Here is a 21,905-nt window from a genome sequence, read left to right on the forward strand (position 1 = left end):
ACGTAAGCCCCTTTGTGATAACCAACATATCACATCATAAAACTAAGTGAAGTCCACAATTAAGAATGATCCTTGAAGTCATTTCATGATCTTACTTTGCAAGCTTAGCATGAGAGATGACCTTATATCAAGAGAGGATTGAGTGTTGGTGTTTCTCCTTGAAACATTAAGTATTCTGCATGTTGTAGTGGAATAAAACTCACATCAACAATACCAACACGTAATAGGACAAAAATGTTTAGGCTTAGGGCCAAAGTGGACAACTGAATGAGGGAAGCCTCCCAAATAACAATGGAGAGTTGGGATAATAAGTTGGGAGAAGAGTTGTGACTCTTGGGTTGAGCATTGCTTTTTAGTCTAATCTCAATCAACCCTCTTTATGTTAATTGCTTCCATTTAACTTTTAATCTAGTTTGCTCACTCATATGAATTAATCATTATTATTCTTTATTTCTTTTATTTTGGGTCAGATCTTGACAATTATTTAATCACCTAGGTATTATTATTTATTGGTACAGGTTGTGATTTGTGTGCATTTAGGCTACTAACCCTAGTTTGGTAGGGGCATGACGATATAATCTTGTAGAGTACTTTCTATGAATGACTTTAAGGCAACGAGAGGCTTCATGAAGGCCATTGAGAATAAGTATAGTGCAGTTGATGCTTCATTAATTCAAAATGAGTGGATCAAATTTTTCTAAGGGTGATTTTAGCAAAGATAGATAGGGATACTGTGGTGCAAGGAAACCTAGTCCATTGGTGTTAGTTATGTGGGTCTCGGTCATTTATAAGCACACTAGCCATTTTCCTCTTATTACAGATTTGTCGTACCCTCATTTTTCAAGAGTTGGTCTACATGCAATTTCATCTACTGCTCAAAGATGAATATGCTTAACTCTAGAAGGGTGAAGAAGTTTTTGAACAAGGAGTTTGCTTAGCTATTGGCCCATTGTACTTCAGATCAAACTTGATCAAATTGAATATCAAAATGTATTTTAAACTCTATGTATGTGTTAACATCTATTGTGGTCTCCCCATAGGCCTTGAAGGAATTGGGTTATAAAAATATGGGGTGAAGTAGTATCCCAAGGAATAGATTGGATGCCATTGGTTGACCTATTTTTAATCAATTATTTGGCAAATGACTTATTATTCCCCCTCGTTTCCTACATAGCATTAGAACATGGCCGCCTTGGTCTTGTCAGTTTCCTCATAGGGTCAACTCATCAACATTTTACCCCATCAATCAAATGCAAAGTCAAGGTTCCATTGCCCTAGAAAAATAAAAATAAAAGATTTAATTAATCCAAATTAAACAACAACAAATTATGAATTTATATATCACATGTTTGTTACATTGAGCATCTCTTCGGTACTCTTGGGGAATACATCATCAAAAAGTGTCCTCACTGTAGAAAACAAATTTACTACTTAGAGCAAGAGGGGGTGTATTAGTAGGAAATAAAGCTTAGTTTCTTATCCAAATTAGCTTTCTAACCAATTTTTTTTATCTACATGCTGAATTGAAAACACCAATCTGAAAATGGAATAGAAGAATCACAAGATAAGTAGACACTGGACAAATTATGATGTGGAAACCCAGAGGGAAAAGCCACGATGAGTAATGCTGGTAGGATCTATTGCCCTAATCCACTATCACAAATTAAACCAGTTACAATATTTAAATGATTCGACCATAAGGAGTCATCAAACCACCTTCTTTAGAGCACCAATACCTACTCTATATTTCTCAAGCATCGATTTTTACAATTAGGATAATAAAACACAAGTGGGCAAGTATCATCGCATGAGCCAACTCTAAGGATACCTTGGCAGCCACTGTGGACTCCAGATCCCCTAGTGTCTCTATGCGGCATTAGTATCCTTTCGTACAGACAAGGCATACTAACAAGTCAACTCTAAGGTTACCTTGGTAGTCTTTTAATACTCTGGCTCTCTAGTGATTTTCTGTGGTACAATATCTTATTAATTCATTTTAAACTCATTTAATAAAATGTTATCACTGATTAAAATAACCTACAATGGGTTACCGGTGAACCTTTTTAGGGCCTTGACCTCCATTGCAAGCCACTTCCCAACATGACATACATAAAACCTAGCCTAAGCTCAGCAAAAGAAAAAGATCTCAAATGACTATAAACCACACATCAGTTCTTAAACAAGCAACTGGAAAGTACTTAAATATCACTAATCATAATACGATCATCCTAACAGGACTGATCCAAAATCAAGTACACATAAACCAAATCCATGTCATTACATGACATCACCAAAACAAATCATTTAATCACCTCAGTCCTATACAAGCAACTGGGAAGCAATCCAAAGATAACTGATCGAAGACTCAAAGGTTATATCAGGAGAGTCACCCTATTCACCTCAGTTCTACACAAGAACTAGAAAGCACATCAAAACATCTGATCAAACTCATCATAGCACACACATGACACATCATCGTGGTCGAGCATAAAAGATCATATTGAAAACATCATCATGACATTATAGAATAAAACTCCCAAGCCTCTGGTAAACATCCTGATTGGTCAAAGCTAAGTCAACCCCGAAACCCAACATCAGTAAACCACACATCGCATACCGTGCATACAAAAGTAACTTTTTATAATTCATTAGGTTTTCAAAAACACACAATTTTAATTCTCACTTTAGGTTTCCAAGTTCTCATTTTTCGTTTTCAAAACATAAAGATTCAATAACAACTAGGGTTTCAATTTTATTTTCCATTTATTACTATTTATAGAGTTTTCAATCTCAATCAAGGTTCACATTTTCGTTTTCTCAAAGTATTATAATTACTAAGGTTTCTGAATTCACTAGTCTCAGATGATTTAACTAATTCATCTAAAGTTGTTTGAACATTGTCTCATAGTTCAATTTGTTATCAAAACACAACATTCAATAAACAACTAGTTAACAATCGTTTTCTTCTCAAAGTATTATAATTACTAAGGTTTTTTGAATAATAAAATTTCCCTAATATTACAAATCATTTTCATATATTTGAACCATATAAACACATCCAAGCTTATAAAAGAATTTTTCTTTTTTGGTTTTCAATTTACTTTAAAATTATATTTAAATAATAAAGGAATAAATCAAATTTTTAAATAATTAAATTTAACATTTTAACAATACTTATTAAAATTATTAATAATAATAATTATCAATTATTACAAAAATAATTTTAAATTTATTAAACTTTGGAAAAACTTTCCCATAAAGGAAACCTACTAAAAATAAAAACTTTCCCGAAATGGAAACTTGCTAAAAATGGAAACTTTCCAAAAAATAGAAATCCACTAAAAACAAAAATTTTCCGAAATGGAAACCTGCTAAAAATAGAAATTTTCCCAAAATGGAAACTTGTTAAAAATGTAAAATTTTTTGAAATGGAAACATGCTAAAAATATAAACTTTCCAAAAATGGAAGCCTACTAAAAACAGAAACTTTCCAAAAATGGAAACTTGCTAAAACTAGAAACTTTCCAAAAACATAAATTTGCTAAAAATGGAAACTTTCCAAAAACGAAAACTTGCTAAAAACGGAAACCTGACAAAAATGGAAACCTGCTGAAAATGAAAACTTGTTAAAAATGGAAACTTTCCAAACCCTATCCCGAAAACACAGATTTATTAATTGATTGAAACTACGAATTATCAAATTAATCAAACAAGGGTTTCAAATATTAAATTCATTCATAGATGCTTTTGAAAACGAAGAGCAATACAGACACAAACAAGAGTTTCAAGACTAAATTCATTCACAAATATTTTTAAGAAACAAAGAGCAATAATTTTAATATGAGGGTTTCAAATTTCCAATTTACATATAGATGATCTAAAAACGAAGAACAATAATATCATGAACAAGGATGTCAGATTTAATTCATATATAGAAGTTTCTTAAATGAAGAACGATAAGATCACATACAAAGGTTTCAAATTCAATTCAATTTTGAAAACACGGAGAAGACAAAGAAATCAAGAATGAGCAACCACTGCACAAACCCACAAGATCCTACCTAGATCTGATGCTAAAATAATGAACACACAAAACACACAAGAATTTCCTTCTCTTTCGAAAACCCTCTTCTCAGAAATTGGCTCCTCCAAACCTCTATTATTGCAAAATGAACTCTACATCTCTAACAAAGAGTTCTCCCCTAAATTTAGGGCTTTGATTGTGCAATCATGCAAGAAGACTCGTTGATCTTTATCTTTTATTATATTTTAATTTTCATTCACAACCTTTGTGAAATTTAATCAAAATAAACTTTATTAATTTAATGTTTCCACTCTCTTTAATTAATTTATTATATTTTAATTTCATGCATAAGCTTTATGCAATTTAATTAAAATAAACTTTATTAAATTTATGTTTTCTCTCTCTCTAAATTACGAGACGTTTTTAATATAATATTTATTAATTTAACTAATAATATTATTTAGAGTTTATATTAAAATAAAACTTCTAAATAAATTATTATTAAATTAAATAAATATAAAACGCCAAAATTAGACTTTAATTAAAACCTTTTAAATTTAATTCTTTTATTTAATTAATTTCTCAATTAATTAAATATAATTAAATATTGAATTTTCTTTATAAATTTTTCATTCAATTAAATCATTAATCATCTTTTAATTTGATTTAATTATAACAACAAATCACAACAGACCCATAAAACCAAATACGAAAACTCATCATACAAAACATAATACCAAATCAAACTCCAGGGTAAAAGTCACCAATTCGCGTCACTTGACGAATTTAGACGGGTAAACTAACTCAGATACTTGTCCTATTTTCTAGGACAATTGTCTTAGGTTTAAGGATTCGGACACAAGAGTTATCTCCCCACTTATATCATTGAAATACTGCGATAGGGTACACTTATCTTGGCAATTCAGGGAGTCAATATTCGGTACCTGCAATCTGCATAAAATCCATGCATGTACATACTCATATATTCTAAATTAAACAAGCAATGGCGGGGAGTGGTACATCGTGTAGATCCCGACTAGCAAGTGACTACAACTCCCTTAACCACATTATAAATGTTAAGCATAAAGAAAACATACAAGTACACTATACACATGCAAGTATGGGGTAAGTAACCATATAACTGCATATAAATCATTTATCTAACTTAATCATCATGAGATAAATAAAATCACTAACTGAACATACATATATCATCACCGAAAGAATAAACATAAACACCTGAAATAACCGAAATAACCAAATATCTCATCACATAAATCAACTGAGTATGAAATAACATCTAAACAATCCGGTAACCAAGTACAGATAATCATAAAACACAATCAGAAAACTAGCCTAAAATATTCCGACATACAATTTGAAAAGTCAACTAGGGGTAGACATTACATCCACTCCCCCTAGACTTAGGCTTACTCCTGGAAGCCTATAAGAAAGATAAAACTAAACTAGGGGTAGGCATCACATCAACTCCCCCTAGACTTAGGCTTACTCTTGGAAGCCTACTACAATGACTAGGGTAACTAAAAGTCAAAGAGTACTATCTACAATGTCAAACAAAAAGCTCATTTAAGAGACTAATACAAATAAGTTAAGTATGTACACACTTTCAGTCACTTAGAGCAATATGATTCTGGTTTAATAATAAACTGAAAATTATATTGATCCACCATTCATCTTTTTAACGAATACTGAAATAGATCCCCTAAAACACTCCAAACAAAAGATCAACATCTCTAGAACCAAAGTACTCACTGTGTGGGTCCTATTGAACCCTTTCCCCCTGTAGGAGGATAAGATTCCAGTTAAAATACCCAAGAAAGAACAACAAAAACGCTCACAAAGTCAATCAAAAGCATACCACCCTAAAGCACAATCATAAGAAAACATGTCTGAAATTGAACTCAATAGTTATACAAGTTTTGGCATTTTCGATGTTTCAAGTATTCAAGTATTAAGTTTTCAAGTATTCATGTTTGAAGTTTCCAAGTGTTAAAGGTGCAAAAGATACATACCACTGTTTATGTTTCATTTTAGTTCAACTAGTTCAAGTGTTCAAGTTTATAATAGATACACAACAATTTAAGTTTCGTTTTCAGTTAACTAGTTCAAGTGTTCAAGTTTGTAATAGATACATGTAATAGATACATATAACAGTTCCAGTTTTGTTTTCAGTTAACTAGTTATCAACTAGTGACGTACCAATATACCCAGAGCTCCCAATGTAGAAACTCTGGCTTTGATACCAGACATAATGCCCCGCCAGGGAATTGAAAAGAAATTAACCTAAAGTTTCACCAAGTTTGTCAAACATTTTTTTAAAGATAATAAACAACAACATCAAATAAAATATAGTGGAAGCATTAACTCAAATACACAACACCATCATAAACATATTACATCTCCCAAGGGTCCCATGACGTTGAATCACATTTAAGTTTAATTAATACTAAAATCAATATAAAACAATTCCACATTCTAATGATAACTACAAGTAAGAATCCATTTAAATAATATACAATTACAAAGGATGCCACTTGGCAATGCTTAATCATCTGCTATACAAGTCACAGGGTATGATAAGCTCAAAAAAATACATCATCAGTAATATACAACATCTCATAATATCTCTGATAATCAAATACAGTACAACAAGGTATAACCATCCAACAAAAATATAAGATTAGATGGAAAGAATCAACTGCACAGATACATCCAACAACGACATCCAATGGTCGGCTCTCAATGGTATAAGAAAATGCACTACCATCCGACTTCGTGGAACCTAAAAAGGCCCACTCCCACTACGCTGAGGAGATAAACTCTAAGTCCCAAATAAGATAACAAAACACAAGTCAAAACCAACATCTAGGTTTAAGGAATCACCTGAAAGCAAACTATCTCAAAGAGTACCAAGACACGATTATCAACTAATCCTAGATTTAACACAGACATGTAGGAAATCTACTATGCAAGTGGGCAAGTGTCATCGCATGAGCCAACTCTAAGGTTACCTTGGCAGCCACTACGGACTCCAAACCGCCTAGTGTCTCTATGCGGTATCAATATCCTTTTGTACAGACAAGGTATACTAACAAGTCAGCTCTAAGGTTACCTTGGTAGTCTTTTAATACTCCGACCCCCTAGTGAGTTTATGTGGTACCAATATCTTATTAATTCATTTTAAACTCATTTAATGAAATGTTATCACTTATTAAAATAACCTACAATGGGTTACCCGTCTGCCTCTTTAGGGCCTCAGCCTCCATTACAAGCCACTTCCTATGACATACAAAAAACCTACCCTAAGCTCAACAAAAGAAAAAGATCTCAAATGACTATAAACCACACATCAGTACTTAAAAAAGCTACTGGAAAACACTTAAATATGACTAATCATAATCACAGATTCCACCAATACGATCATCCTAACAGGACTGATCCAAAATCAAGTACACATAAACCAAATCCATGTCATTACATGACATCACCAAAACAAATCATTTAATCACCTCAGTTCTATACAAGCAACTGGGAAGCAATCCAAAGATAATTGATTGAAGACTCAAAGGCTATATTAGGAAAGTCACCTTGTTCACCTTAGTTATACACAAGAATTGGAAAGCACATCAAAACATTTGATCAAATTCATCATAGCACACACATGACATCACCATGGTTGGGTATAAAAGATCTTATACAAAACATCATCATGACATCATAGAATAAAACTCCATAACTTGGCTTCAGTATATTGTTTGTATACTATAAATCCATTCTTTAGTGTCATTTGGATAATTTTATTACCGTAGAAGTCATATTTTGATCACCGATATTTACAGAAGAGCGTTCCATTAAATAGATGTGGTTCTATCATTGGGAAATGATGATACATTATGTCTCTATGTTTTATAATCTTCAACTCTTAATATGAGTGATATCTCGAGTCACTGCTTTTGAACTATTTCTATCTCTGATATATCCAGGAATACCATGTAGACTGCTTCTATGCTGCTAGAAAAAATGATACAACAGATGTTCTCCCATACTAAATATTGTGTTTGACAATTGGTCTTATTACAAGCAAAGAAATTGCTGAGTATAAATGTCTACAAATATCCTTTTGATATCAACGACAATTTCTGGCCAGTGGAGCTAACATTCACGACGTCATTTCCTTCCACCACCTTGCAATTTGAAGACTCTAGCCACATGTTGCTCACAATCATCTATTTGAGAGAAGGTTGTGTCCCTACAATTGTTGCAATGCAATGAGGTTTTTGGCAAAGTCGAATCATATAATCTTCTTTCCTTTGGTGTGCTTTGTCATCAAGCTAGGCACTCAAGTGTGGTTGTAGATGAATTTGGTGATGATTCTTGTGTCTATAGATGCCTAATTAAGAGAAGGAAGTGTCACCACTATGATTTGGAATGTGATTGGTTCTTTTGGTGAATTTGTTACACACAATAATGTGAACTCCTTTTCTTTAGCGTGCTCTATCCCCAAGCTAAGCACCCAAGTCTGAGTGTGGATAAATTTTGTGACGTTTTTTGCATCTTTGGCCACACTTGTGACTTATTTTCCTTGTTGTCCACATGATTTAAATCAATAGAATGGTAGGCCACATAGGACTTCAAAAAAATGGTGGGATGCTTCTGTAATGTCCCTGAGTCAGGATCTAAGATATACAATTTAAATATATTTTAATTAACAGATTTGAACTTAACATGGGAGAGAACAAATAAATACCAACAATTACGAAGCCACTCATTTGGTAAATTCTGTTTGAGGAACATGGTAGATGTCTACGGAATCTGTAAGGCTTCAAGAGAAAGCAATATGAATCAATGTTGTTTTAAAGATAAGCAATAGAAAAATAGGTTTAGTCAATAGAAGCTTTGACTTGAGAATAAAGAATGGACTATTAGTACGACAGCAAGGAACATCGACTGCCTATTCAAATCGGGGGTAGGGAAGTGACGACTATACTAATGAAGCATAGATAATCATAAAATTGTTTAGTCCTTAGCAAAAGTCGATGACACAACCATGACAGCAATTAAGGAGATAAATCTGAAGGAAAAGCACAATGATAATTATTAATGAGCTGATTAGTAGTGTTTATGAAAGAGCATGATTTATATGGAGTAATTAGGGTTTGTTAAATACTATTATGTAGGGTGTTGATAGTGAGAAGTGACTCGTCACTATCAAGGGATTGTTGAAGATTGTAGATGCGATAGAGATCTTTATCTCTGATTTTGTCATATGTTGAAATAAAGATGATATTGTGTCAACGGCTGGACAATATATTTATGATAATATTATTTGGAGAGATGTGTCGTGAGAGTCATACGTTTGGAGTCATGAAGAGTCTTGTATTTGGAAATTAAAGAGACTTTTGAGTGTAATATGAAGGGTCTCTCAACTCTATACATATGTGATTGTTTGGTGTTATATACAACATATCAGGAAAGCATTGTACTTGAACATTTTTCCTTATCAATAAAAAATATATTTTTCTAGTGTGGCTGGTCTTTTTCCTTCAAGTGTAACGGTTTCCCGGAATAATTGCTTGCGTCTTTTCTGCAATTTTATTCTCTTTTCGCATTGCTGTTTATCATAATTTTCTGGGCTATCAGAGCTAGGTTCTGATAACATCAATAAAGAAGAATGTATAAAGTTTGGTAGCAGCTTGTCTGGAGATCTATCAGATTGATCTTCGGCTCATTCATTGAATTTTTGGTTGTCTTTTTCTGTTTTGGTCTTCATCAAATTGCTACATTGCTGTTGCTATTTTTATAATTGCTCCTGTGTTGTTCAATCTATGGTCATGATCGTATCTTCTCTGTGTGATAGTTTGATGTAATTAACTGTTCCATTCTAAGGATGCTATTTGTTGTGGTTTTTATACTTTTGTACAATTCATTTTTTTTCTTGCTCATATGCTATCTTCTTGTGACAAGTTATATTGGCTTCGAACTTCTTATCCTCATTTTTTTTGTCTACTCATATTGGTGTATTGTTATCATTAAGCACCATCACCACATATGTTTTGTGAATTGTGTATCAAGAATTGAATCATTTTGCTTCGTGCTTCATTCTTTAGGTGGGATAGTTTGTGTTTTGGACTAGACTCAATGATATCTGTATTTGCCGCAGTGTGTCTCCTTGTCTTCCTTCCACATAGCCTTTCTTGGCCACTTTTTACCATCCACCGTGTGTGCATCGTGGACTTAGCATCACTCCGTTGTGGTTCTCTTGATGTGGAGTGTCTCTCAGCAAAACCCTTTTAGACTTAGCCATTTATTTGATGTGCTGTTAATATTACTATTATGTGACACATAATTTTTGTCCATACTAGGCATCGGCATTTTCATTCCAGACTTTGTCATTTCAAATTTTAATTGGTATGTGTACTAAATTTATTATTATTTTTTACCGTGTCGGGTGTGGTATGCAATCATTGGCATATGACGAGAACTGAGTCATCAGAAAATGACAACAGACTAATACAATCATTACATTTTTTTGGGGGGTTAGGAACGATGATTTATGAATAGGTTCATAGATCGGAAGCTGACCACATCAGACTGTTCAGTGCAAAATATTGTGCTGCCTGTACTGGCAGAGGGATGGTGAGTGCAGGCACTTTACGTCTTCTCATTACGCCATTGTACTGGGCAGGGAAGTTTTTTGGTTATTGTGTCCAAGGTGGCTGCAGGTTTGGTCTGTACTAGTACTTGAAAAGGTTCTACTCTGACATCGCTGAGAAAAGTAGCTTGAAGCATCACATATTTAGTATCTACCTTGCAGGCTGTGCTTCTGCACAAATAATTGTTGACTTTACCCTTTGCCCTTTTGAAGCTGTAAGAGGAAACGTTCAGACACAACCCAAATTTGGTAGATGGATTTCCAAGGCTTTACTCAACTGAAGGCTTGTCAGGGTTTTACGAAGGAATTGTACCATCAATTATTTTGGAAGATGCTTGTTTCAGTTGTTGGTTCTCACTTTGCTGGTTGTCGCATGGAAAGAGATAATAGTCTATGCTGAATTCTTGTTATATCACTGGGAATAGCATATGCTTTTAACGTTGATCTCTATTATAATTGATTTTGTGAGTTATTAATATCTCTCTTGGTTGCAATGTGCAACAAGAAGCAATGAGATGAGGATGTTGCCTTGATGGTACATATTTAGAGGGAGATGTTCAGCTTCAGAGGGAGGTTACGCCGGCTATCTTATTGTAGTGATCAAAGCTGTCCCTAGTGAGAGGGAGTCTTTGTTGAGAGAGAATCTTAGTCATTCCTATACATGTTGTTAATGAGTTCTTCTCTGTGAAAGAAGTTCGAGGTGCAATCCCTTGTTAATGAGTTCTTTTATGAGAGATAAGTTAGAGGTGAAATCCTTTGTTCCACCCTTTGCTAGTAGGTATGGTGGATCCACCCTCAATGATGAGGCATTGTGAAAGTGCATTCTTCTCAGGGAGAAGTCAGGTGAATTCCCTCATTCCACCCTCTACAATGAGGAATGGTGGAAATGTGTTCTTTGCCGGGAGAATTTTGAGGTGAAAGCCCTCGTTCCACCTTGTGTGATGAGGCATGGTAGAAGTCATGTGTGTGACTCCATGACGTTAATTTTATGCTACCATGATGAATTATGTTATACTGAGATAACATGTTTTCATGAGAATCTATATGACGAGAATTTGTCATTGACATCTTTGGTTGCAAGCTATATGTGGTTGCAATACTAAAGATATCTTTCTTGCTAAGAGGGAGTGTTGAAGATTGTAGCTGCGATAGAGATATTTATCTATGGTTTTGCCATATGTTGAAATAAAGACAATGTTGTATCAACAGCTAGAGAATATATTTATGATAATATTTGAGATAATATTATTTGGAGAGACGTGTCATGCAAAGAATTGTGCGTTTGGAAACATGAAGAGTCTTGTATTTGGAAACTAAAGAGACTTTCGAGTGTAATATGAAGGATCTCTCAACTCTATACATATGTGATTGCTTTGTGTGTTATATAGAGCGTATCTGTTAATGCAATAGGATCTCTGATAGAATAGACTGTATTTGCAGACTGTAATAAAATATAACTTACTTGCTTTCAGATTTGTGTATTGTAGATCTTCAATTCAGACCAGTGTTTGATGCTTGGACAATCTTCTACTTGAATGATAATGGATAGTTGTTCTTCAATAATCTGCAAGAGGAATGGATCGCTCAGACTGCGTATATGACTTGTGATTGATATATTTAGTTCCCACCGATGCATGATAATATTTATATTTAATGAGGAGTCATGTCCCCATAGGGGCATGATTCTACGTGGCCTTTGACCCTACGTGGGCATACCTACCACTTAACACAATGTAATTATAATGCTAAGATCGGCGGCAGTAATCACACCTGATACATATGACAACCAATGTATAAATTCCGATATAAATCGGTGATAGCAATATGATTAATAACAAGTGAAGTCTGATAATAATCGGTGGCAGAGATATTAATTCCACACACACACACATAGGTATATATATCTGTTATTATTTCCTCCAATATAATCATAAGATAAGATTCAAATGTTTGGTATTACTTTGACTGAAGCTGTACTTGAACATTTTTAATTATCAATAGAAGAGATATTTTTCTGGTGTGGCTGGGTTTTTCCCTTCAAGTTGAAGGGTTTCCCTAGGATAATCTCATGTCTTTTGTGCAATTTTATACTCTTTTCTCATTGCTGTTTATCATTATTTTCTGGGCTAAACATTAACAAGGATGCCATTCATTCTGTTTTGGATATATAATAATGAGTTATTTCATACTCCATTCAGATCAACGAGGGTATAATTATTTGTTTATCCTTTACAGACCTGCTCTGTTTAGAGTGATTGTCTTTGGTATTTTGGTGCAAGTGCATATTGGCATATCAGACACAGCACTCTGGGATTGCAGAGATTAGAGAGTTCATATCAGGTACAGCACCTATTCTTGATAGCAAGTTATAACCATAAGAACTTCAGACACAATATCAAATAGTATATTGCTTGGATAGAGCAATCGATATCCTTGGTGACATCCTCTCATCAGTTGTTACATATATAATCAGATCGATCAGATTGCGTGCATTGCTGAAAGCAATAAATATTTATATCAGATATTGCATATCACTATAGGTGATAATAACACATTCACATAGCATATTTCATAACAGTTGTATCAAAGATTGCTGTTAATAGTTAATACATTACATTGCACACATTTATATTGATTGTATCAGGAATGGCAATTGATCATTAACCAAAAAGGGGACATTACATAATCAATTGAAGAAGTCTCCTTGCATGGTTGGTGATAACTTGAAAATCATTTTCCTCTGTATTGTGGATCAGTACTGCCTATAATTTGCACACAATCTTTATATTCTTGGCTTTGTGAGGCATCTATGAACTTAAATAACATCAGTTTGTCCCTGTCAGTGGCTAGAAATAAATGAAGTTCCTGTTTTTGCCATCTATCCATTTTCTGCTATAATCTCTTTTAAGCTTCTATCATTGCCATATTTTTGTAGCACCATCCTCTGACAATGGCCGTAATCTCTTAAAGCCTGAACTGACAGTGTTCAATGTATATAAAAAATGCATCCCAATATGAGCTGGTCACCAGATTCAAAAATTGCATCTCTGTTTTTATTATTGAAGGCTATGTATCTTGAACATTGTGAAGAATGATGAAGTCTGGGAACTCTATACAACTTGATTTTGGTTGAATGTGAGTGGAGGAACATTTAATCCATGGGCCGATCAAAATGGCTCCCTTTGAATAAGAGGTAAAGCTCAGCATTTTCTCAATGACTTCCCTTATCCCTTTCATTTTCGGTTTCTTCTACTCCTAGATAGAAGGAAAGCATGATTTCTTGTCGGACATTTTGCTTGACTTGGTTACACGTCTCAACATCATGAACAGTGTATCAAGCAAGGTTCTGATTTATACCTCCTGAATTAAAACTGCAATAATTGCAGGTCACAATGCTCTTGATTGTATTTGGTATGCAGTTCTTTTATGCAGGGTGCTTTTCACATCATGAATTACTCTTGGAGCCAAATACAATTATAAAAACATGCCAAGTTGTGGGGTTTTGAAAAAGGAGAAAAAAACCCATGCACATGCTTACCAAATTATACTCCAACCAGTGAAAAATCTTTTCACTCATTTCCAATCACTTAAGGCAGCTGAGATCCAAATCTCCGAAGGCAGATGGTGGACAAAAGTCATTGTTTGGGGGTTTGAAGTCTTTTTTTTTTTTTCAAGTTTTTTTGTGATATTTGCCAAGACTGAGTGAGCTTCTCTTGTTATCTGGATGAGGAACTGATGAGATTTTCCAATTTACTTGGAACACAAGCTGTGCGTGATTTACTCAACAGTCTGGAAATCTAACAAGTATTCACCAACTTTTAGAATGTTGTTCCTAAGAACAACCTAGCATTAGTTTATAATATCAAACTTTAATTTATAAAGATCATTACTTCAAATTATATCTTTTGAACACTTTTTAGGCTAAAGGCGCTGAGCTATCATATCATTTTGGCTTTTATATTCTTAACAGTATTGACATTTAATGACAGTGACCCTAGATTAGTTTGTGATATTACCTTGTATTTAACTTGGTTTATTACGAATTGCTCAACATGGTAACTTGTCTAGCACATCTTTTTGGCATTCTTTAAGTTAGTAAATATCTACTAAAAGTTACTGAATTTGAAACGCTGCTGTGGTTAAGGTTTGCTTGGAGGGACAGATAACAAAAGATTCAGTATTAAAGAGTTTGAGTGATGGTTACCAGCCATCTGGAGACCAAATACCCTGGAAGGTTTCAGAACAATTTCAGAATTCAGATTTCCCAAGTCTGTCAGGGGCTCGAATTGTTCGAATAGCTGTTCACCCAAATGTTATTAGGGTATTTACCATTGTTAAAAACATTCTTCTATATTTGGATTGTTTTAATATCTTTACAGCAACTTCCTTTACAATGCCTAACTTTTCTATATAATTGTTTCTTTTTATTTTGGAAGGCTGGGTATGGATCTGTTGCTGTGGAGCTCCTTACAAGGTACACTTGAGAGTGTTGTTCTCAAATGCTCATAGTAGTGATTTGACATTTACTAATTATTATTAGTCTTATTTATATAATGCAAGAATAAGTAATAGCTTTTTTTTTTTGCATGCATGGGTTTGTGACCGAGGGAACAATAACTAAATTTTAATCCTTTCCTGGGCATTATTTTTAGTCTTTGAAACAGATATCAATTTGGTGTGGAAATACCTATAATACCATTAATATGTGACAACTGAAATGCTTTCATGATCCTAACAATGTTAATTGAGTATCTAGATTACTAATGATTTGAGTCAGATAAAAAGTCTTATGAATAAAAATCCAGAGATGGGGATATTTATGTTCAAATTTCAATCTAGTAGAGAGGTATGCTATATTGGTATGTGATGTTCATTTGTGTTGATTTTAAGGTAGTATGCCTCTGAATATAGGGAACTGTATATTGCTTTCACACACATTGCAGCCTCTAACAGGTGCTGGTATAACAAGTTCAAATTATGTTAATGAAAAGATTTGAATATCACAACATTAGAAATCTAAATGTTGTGTTTTGAATTTTAACTTATTCATCTTGTAAAGTGTGCTGGCAAGTTACACCAGCTGAGACTTCACTCAAATTTGACAATCGATTGCTAAAGTGTGGATGCAACTCAGAAAATGGTGTGTAAATAAAAAAATGAAGGATTACATTAGGGAAAAGACAGTTTCATATTGCAAGTTTTGAGACACAACCTCTCTTGATTTCCATAGCTTTTCCAGGGTTTTTTGTCTCTACAAGTCATCAAATTTTATTGTTATATTTTCATTGTTTAAATCTGATTAATTGAAAAATTACCTTTTAGGTGGTGCTGTGTTATTGCTGTTTAAGTGTTACGCTAGTATAAATATAATAAATTGTTATAACTTATAAGATAATCTGTACACAAAACCTATTAGTGTTTTGTCTTGTAGATGGAACCGCTATGGATTGTGCACATAAAAGAGCCTGGCAAACAGACAGAATCCAGCAAAGTAACATTGGTATCAGGCACATGTAAACATGGAGATATAATATGGATTCAATTAACAACTACTCTTGCAGCAAGGATTGTAATGGATTCAATTCACCACAATACTGGGCATGGCATAATTTTCTGAAATTGTAATTGTTTAAATAAGAGTCAAGACCAATACTACGTGGTGACTGTCCTTTCTTCTTGGTGTTTGGCATGCATGCTCCACTTTAAATCTGTCTTATTGGAAATGAATTATAATTTATCTATAGTATCACCATTTTCAATGTGATTGAATTGATTTGGCTGTACGATTGCTCCAGTCTTCCACTTTTACGAGTTTTCCGGAAAGGAACTGATTATGCACTAGATTGCTTTTTCAATGCTCCAATAATGTTAATTTTTTTTTTTATGACAATGAGTTGTACCAGTAAGTGATGATTCATTTTCTGATTAATACTGTGTTCAGACTCCAGATGACATACATCTGCCAGTGACAAGGAAACTAGGGTTGAAGGATGGAGGCATGATACTTGTACTTAAATCTCTTGGTGACTATGTAGTTTATTCTAATGCTTTAGCTGTACGCTTAACAATTATCTTTTGTGGCTTATACCAAAATGAACTCAGTGTCGATCCCATGTTTCCAAGTGATTCTATGAATGCAACACCACTGCCTTTGTATTCTAAGTGACTCTGCTATACATATAATGCATTTTGTGTTCTTTGCACATGGGAGACTAATTTGTTAATGTTATCTCGTAGCTATGGTTGGATCTCTTCAGGCCAACATAGTAACATAATGATAAAGGTTGTGATAACATAATTAGTATGATATATTGATATAATTATTGTGATTGATAATATAATAATTATATTGATATTAATAAATATAATTATTATATTATTATTGTGAGATAATATAATTATATTATTATTATGTGACAATATGTTTATATTATATAATTATTATGTTATTATTATTTGAGATAAAATAATTATATTGTATAATTATCATATTATATAATAAGAGCATAATTATTATATTAATTTTAATAATATAATAATTGGAGCCAGTTGGAAGAGTGGCGTCCCTTGATTAGAGGGCACCACAAAGGTATAAAGGAAGATTCCTTTATTGAAAAATAATAATAAGCACAATCTGCTGTATCTTGGAAGCAGCAGTGCTCAGGGGAGACAGTTGTGGATTTTCTATGTTTAGGAGGACAAAAATAATGGTCATTGTTAAACGAGAACATAAATCAACATGGTATCAGAGCGGGTTCCCTACCAGGCCCGTGAGATTTCAGAAATAATTTAAAATGATAATGATGGGAAGGACAATACTGCCAAGATATTTCTGCAGACTGTGGAGAAGTTGTATAAAGGCAGATCTACACAAAATGGGTTTGTTGAAATACTCTTAGGAGGTATTTTTATTGATGCTGTAGTTGGACCTGCGTTTGTTGATAGGTATGCAAAATGGAAGCTGCTTCAATTGCTTGATGTTTAGAAGAAATATGGTCCAACTACAATTCAAAAGTATAATTTTAAATACTATATGCAGTGCCTATGTAGTCATCTTTAGACAGTGAATGAATAATCATTTTGTGCAGTTTGAAGAAGGCAATGAATAACAACTTGATTATTCACACACATTTATAATAAGATTGACAGATTTCTTATTTTTCTGAATCGATGAGTAGTTCCAATGTCTTGATGAAATATAACAGACTATAATGTTCTCTGCAAAAGTTAACTTCTATTTTGTTCAAATCAACTTCAACATATATCAGGGAATCTTTTTAATATAAACTATTAATTTTTCAGCGATCATTCAGTGGATGTTGTCAGCAAAACTGTTATGCCATCGGGATTAGTTAAGATGTCAGTTAGTAAGTACCTGAAGGGTGTTCCATTGTGACGTGATGGTTCGGTTGCACCCCTTCGGAATCTATATTTGTAACTCTCCCTTGAGAGAAAAGTCATTCAGGATTGTTGATTCATGTTCTATCTTGCACTTGTGTATGATGTACTAAAGCATGGAAACATTAATGAAGAATATGTCTAATTCCTGAAGCATTGCATTTATGTCTTATTTCTATGACTATGATATGCATTAATCTACTTTACCGTGTATGGTAAAGATTTGGCGTCATTGCCGATTTGAATCTGGAAAGTGCAATGTAGTGGATGACATAAATGGGAATACCCGCACCACAAAACATCAGAACTAATGAAGATGACGTGACCGAGTTTTACGAAGGTGAGCACACATTCCGGAGAACTTCCATATACATTTTCTTGAAACAATTGAAATGTTTGTTCGCAGAGAAGCCATAGGAGAGGAAGTTCTAGAGGACACAGTTTGGGACGCTCTGAACGTCAGCCCCGCCGCCAATAGACTGTTGCACTAGTTTCCTTGACTATTTGTGCAAACATTCCTTGCACAAGCATGACAAAGAGAGGATGCTGAGAGGGAGTAGCGCAGGTAGTAGACTCTCAGGAACTCTCTCAAACGTAACCGTTGGGTTCCCGAGGATCAAGATGAAACCCGGCAGAGATCTAACCCACGAGCCTTCAACCGTGGGAGTGTAAATGGAGTGTGTGTGAAAAGAACATTGAAACTCTGTAATGGTCGCATAGAGGACTCATGATGATGTACGAAGAATATATATAAATAAGAGTGTTATTATCTATGATGTGTTTTTAAGAATTGATGCCAAACTAGTTGAATAAAGATAGAAATAAAAGAGAACAAAATGATGATGATGTCCGCGTTGCTGAACAGGCTTTGATTTTTGCACAACAAATTGAGTGAAGGCAATGACCTAGGCAACTCGCTGATGGGTACCACGGTGGGGTCATGGAGGGTGACCACGGTGCCATAGGAGGTGCACTGAATGAAGAGCATGGTTCGCCTAACCGTTGGCGACCAAGAAGTACAAAGGACTTATTAGAGGAGACACGACAAAAGGTTGATTTGATTGAGGAAACGACAGAAGGATTTCTGAATTTATGTACACTACGTGCGGAGAATCCAGACAGAAGAGAAGGAACCAGTGTGGCTCAAGGTGCCGAAGGAGCATGAGCGCAGAGTAACCACTTTGCCTCTGACATACTGTGCGAACGAGTACAGTTCGATAATCGCACAACCCTCTTTTTAGAACCTATCACAAGACAGAACCAGAGCCCATACAAAACACAACAAACACAACCAACGCAACCAATAAAGTTAGCTGCACCAAGGCAATGAATAGTTATGGTAGGACAGAAGCAAAAACTGCCTAAGTTCACAGGTGATGGTACAAAAGACCCCATACGACACTGTAAGACATGTCAAACGATATGGATGGCCAATGGAGTGACAGACCAAGATGATTGGGTGTGTCAATTTCCCGCAATTCTAGGGGGAGTAGTGATCGATTGGTTCTTAGACATTCTGAAACAACAAACAAATAATCACTAGGTATGGCATTCCGATACAATTAACAAGTGATCGGGGAGGGGATTTCGTGAATCATGTCATTTGATTGCTAACAATGGAGTTCAATATGTATCATTCTTTTTCAAGCCCATACTACCTTAGAGCAAATGGGCAGGCCGAATCAACAAATGAGATATTGGTATCAATGATCCATAAGTACTGTGGCATCGAAGGTGAGGATTGGGAGGAAAAGCTACCATATGTGTTATGGGCCTACCACACCACTTATAAGGTCACGATCGGACAAACTCCAATTTAATTGATGTATGGCCAAGAAGTGGTGGTACTAGTTGAGTTCATGGTGCCAAGTCTAAGGATCACAATCAAGAATAGATTGGGTGATATGGAGAGGTTGAGGGAAGGGCTATATAATCTAAATAAGCTTGACGAATGGTGATTAATGACACAATGGGCCATTGAAGTATCTCAGCTCAAGCACAAAGTGTGGCATGATAAACATCTTAAGCTAACAAAATCATGCTAGGCCAACTTGTACTGAAGTATAATCTATGCAATGAGATTAAACCGGGCAAGTTCAAGGTCATGTGGGTTGGACCCTACAAAGTACATGAAGTTGGCGATAATAGAGCAATCAAATTATGGACCTTAGATGGGGAAGAAGTTGCTGATCCATTTAATGGTTCAAAACTCAAAATTTACCATCAAAGGCAGGAAGGACAGAGAGATGACGACTCATGGAGCAACTTAGATTCAGGAAAGACTTTAAAAAAAAGTAAAAAAAAAAGAAAAAAAGAAAAAAAAAGAAAAAGAGAAAAAAGAAATATATATATATCTTTCAAAACTCTAGTCTGAAATTAAACAAAATGTAAGTGAATAAACTGGGGCCGTACAACCACATATAAGTCTATTCTATACGACATTGATAGAGTATCTGAGGCATTGAAGTACTCGAAGTATCCAAAGCATTAATAAAGTATTTGAGGCATTGAAGTACCCGAAGCATTGATAAAGTATCTAAAGCATTGTAGTACCCAAAGCATTGACAAAGTATTTGAAGCATTTTCAATGTACCTGAAGCATTGATGAAGTACTCGAACCATTGACGAAGTACCCAAAGCATTGCCAAGGTATCCAAAGCAATGACATAAGTAGTTGAAGCGCTGGGATATCACCTGAAGCAATGCAAAGTACCCGAGGCACATATGTATTACATCGTATGTCAATATGAAGTGTGCAACATTATTGTATGGCCATATGAGAGCATAAATCCGTACGACACTTTGTAATAACCCCAATAGGTTATAACTTCTTCAAACACCAAAAATCTTTATACTTCAGTTGTTTGACATTTCGTCAAACACTTTGCAAGCAAGCTCTGATACCACTGTAATGACCCTTCTCAAATCTGCCCTCAAAAAAATGCTGATGAAAGCTCAAGGAATTTCATCAAACAATTCACATGCAAGGGACGTATGACTGATATAGTATTTCAGCTGGCTTTAAATGACTCGTTTTCAATTTGCATTAATGAGAATCTTGTGTTTGAAGACTCCAAATGGACTACACAATGGCCTAACATGAGTGTGCTACTAATTTTGACAATATTCAGTGCACATATATGATCTAAGCATGAGAAATGAACACCTACAGCCAACTGGCATTTTTACAAACAGTTGGTGTGCAAACTAACTCGCTGATAAATAATGATATTGAATTGCTTAAATGACACCAGCAACTATTATCTTCTTAATTTGCAATGAAATTTCTAATACAATGCTCATGAAATATGGCCAAGACTTTTGGCATTTACATGGATTACAAAATGATAATGCTAGTATAATGCACACTTACAGCTGAAACTTATAACACCCTAAAAAAACAATATTGATAAAGGAACCTGGTTGTAGATGGCTGTAATAATTTTCATCAAAGCTGCCCCTTTTGCTTTGCTTTTCTGATTTGCTTTTTTGAATTGCTTTTTCGGATTGCTTTTTCAGCCTGCTTTTTCGGTTCCGCTTTTTCGGACTGCTTTTTCGACCTGCTTTTTCGGTTCCGCTTTTTCGGACTGCTTTTTCGGCCTGCTTTTTCGATTCCGCTTTTTTCGGACTGCTTTTTTTGCCTGCTTTTTTGGTTCCGCTTTTTCAGGCTGCTTTTTCGTATCTGCTTTTTTCAGACTGCTACCCTGTTGAATCTCAAGACCATATCTTTCAATGGCGTTAAGATTTTTAGCTTGAAGGGATTTCGTCCTTCAAACTATTGAGACATGATCTCCAAAATTTTTTCCAATT

The 21,905-nt window shown here is 34.5% G+C and overlaps 1 protein-coding gene across 3 annotated transcripts in view; it reads left to right on the top strand.

Moving 5' to 3' along the window:
- Positions 1-21,905, top strand: part of LOC149556417 (RNA cytidine acetyltransferase 1-like) — a 146,801-nt gene that overhangs the window by 59,342 nt on the left and 65,554 nt on the right. For all 3 annotated transcript variants that reach the window (XM_089830725.1, XM_089830724.1, XM_089830726.1), the window contains exons 17-18: positions 14,842-15,018; positions 15,134-15,171. In XM_089830725.1, coding sequence (XP_089686851.1) covers positions 14,842-15,018; positions 15,134-15,171 — 215 coding nt within the window. The remainder of the gene's footprint in view (positions 1-14,841; positions 15,019-15,133; positions 15,172-21,905) is intronic.

Source organism: Cupressus sempervirens, chromosome 5 (genome assembly GCF_028749045.1).
Source record: "Cupressus sempervirens isolate cs-2001-9-10 chromosome 5, ASM2874904v1, whole genome shotgun sequence".
Classification (NCBI taxonomy): domain Eukaryota; kingdom Viridiplantae; phylum Streptophyta; class Pinopsida; order Cupressales; family Cupressaceae; genus Cupressus; species Cupressus sempervirens.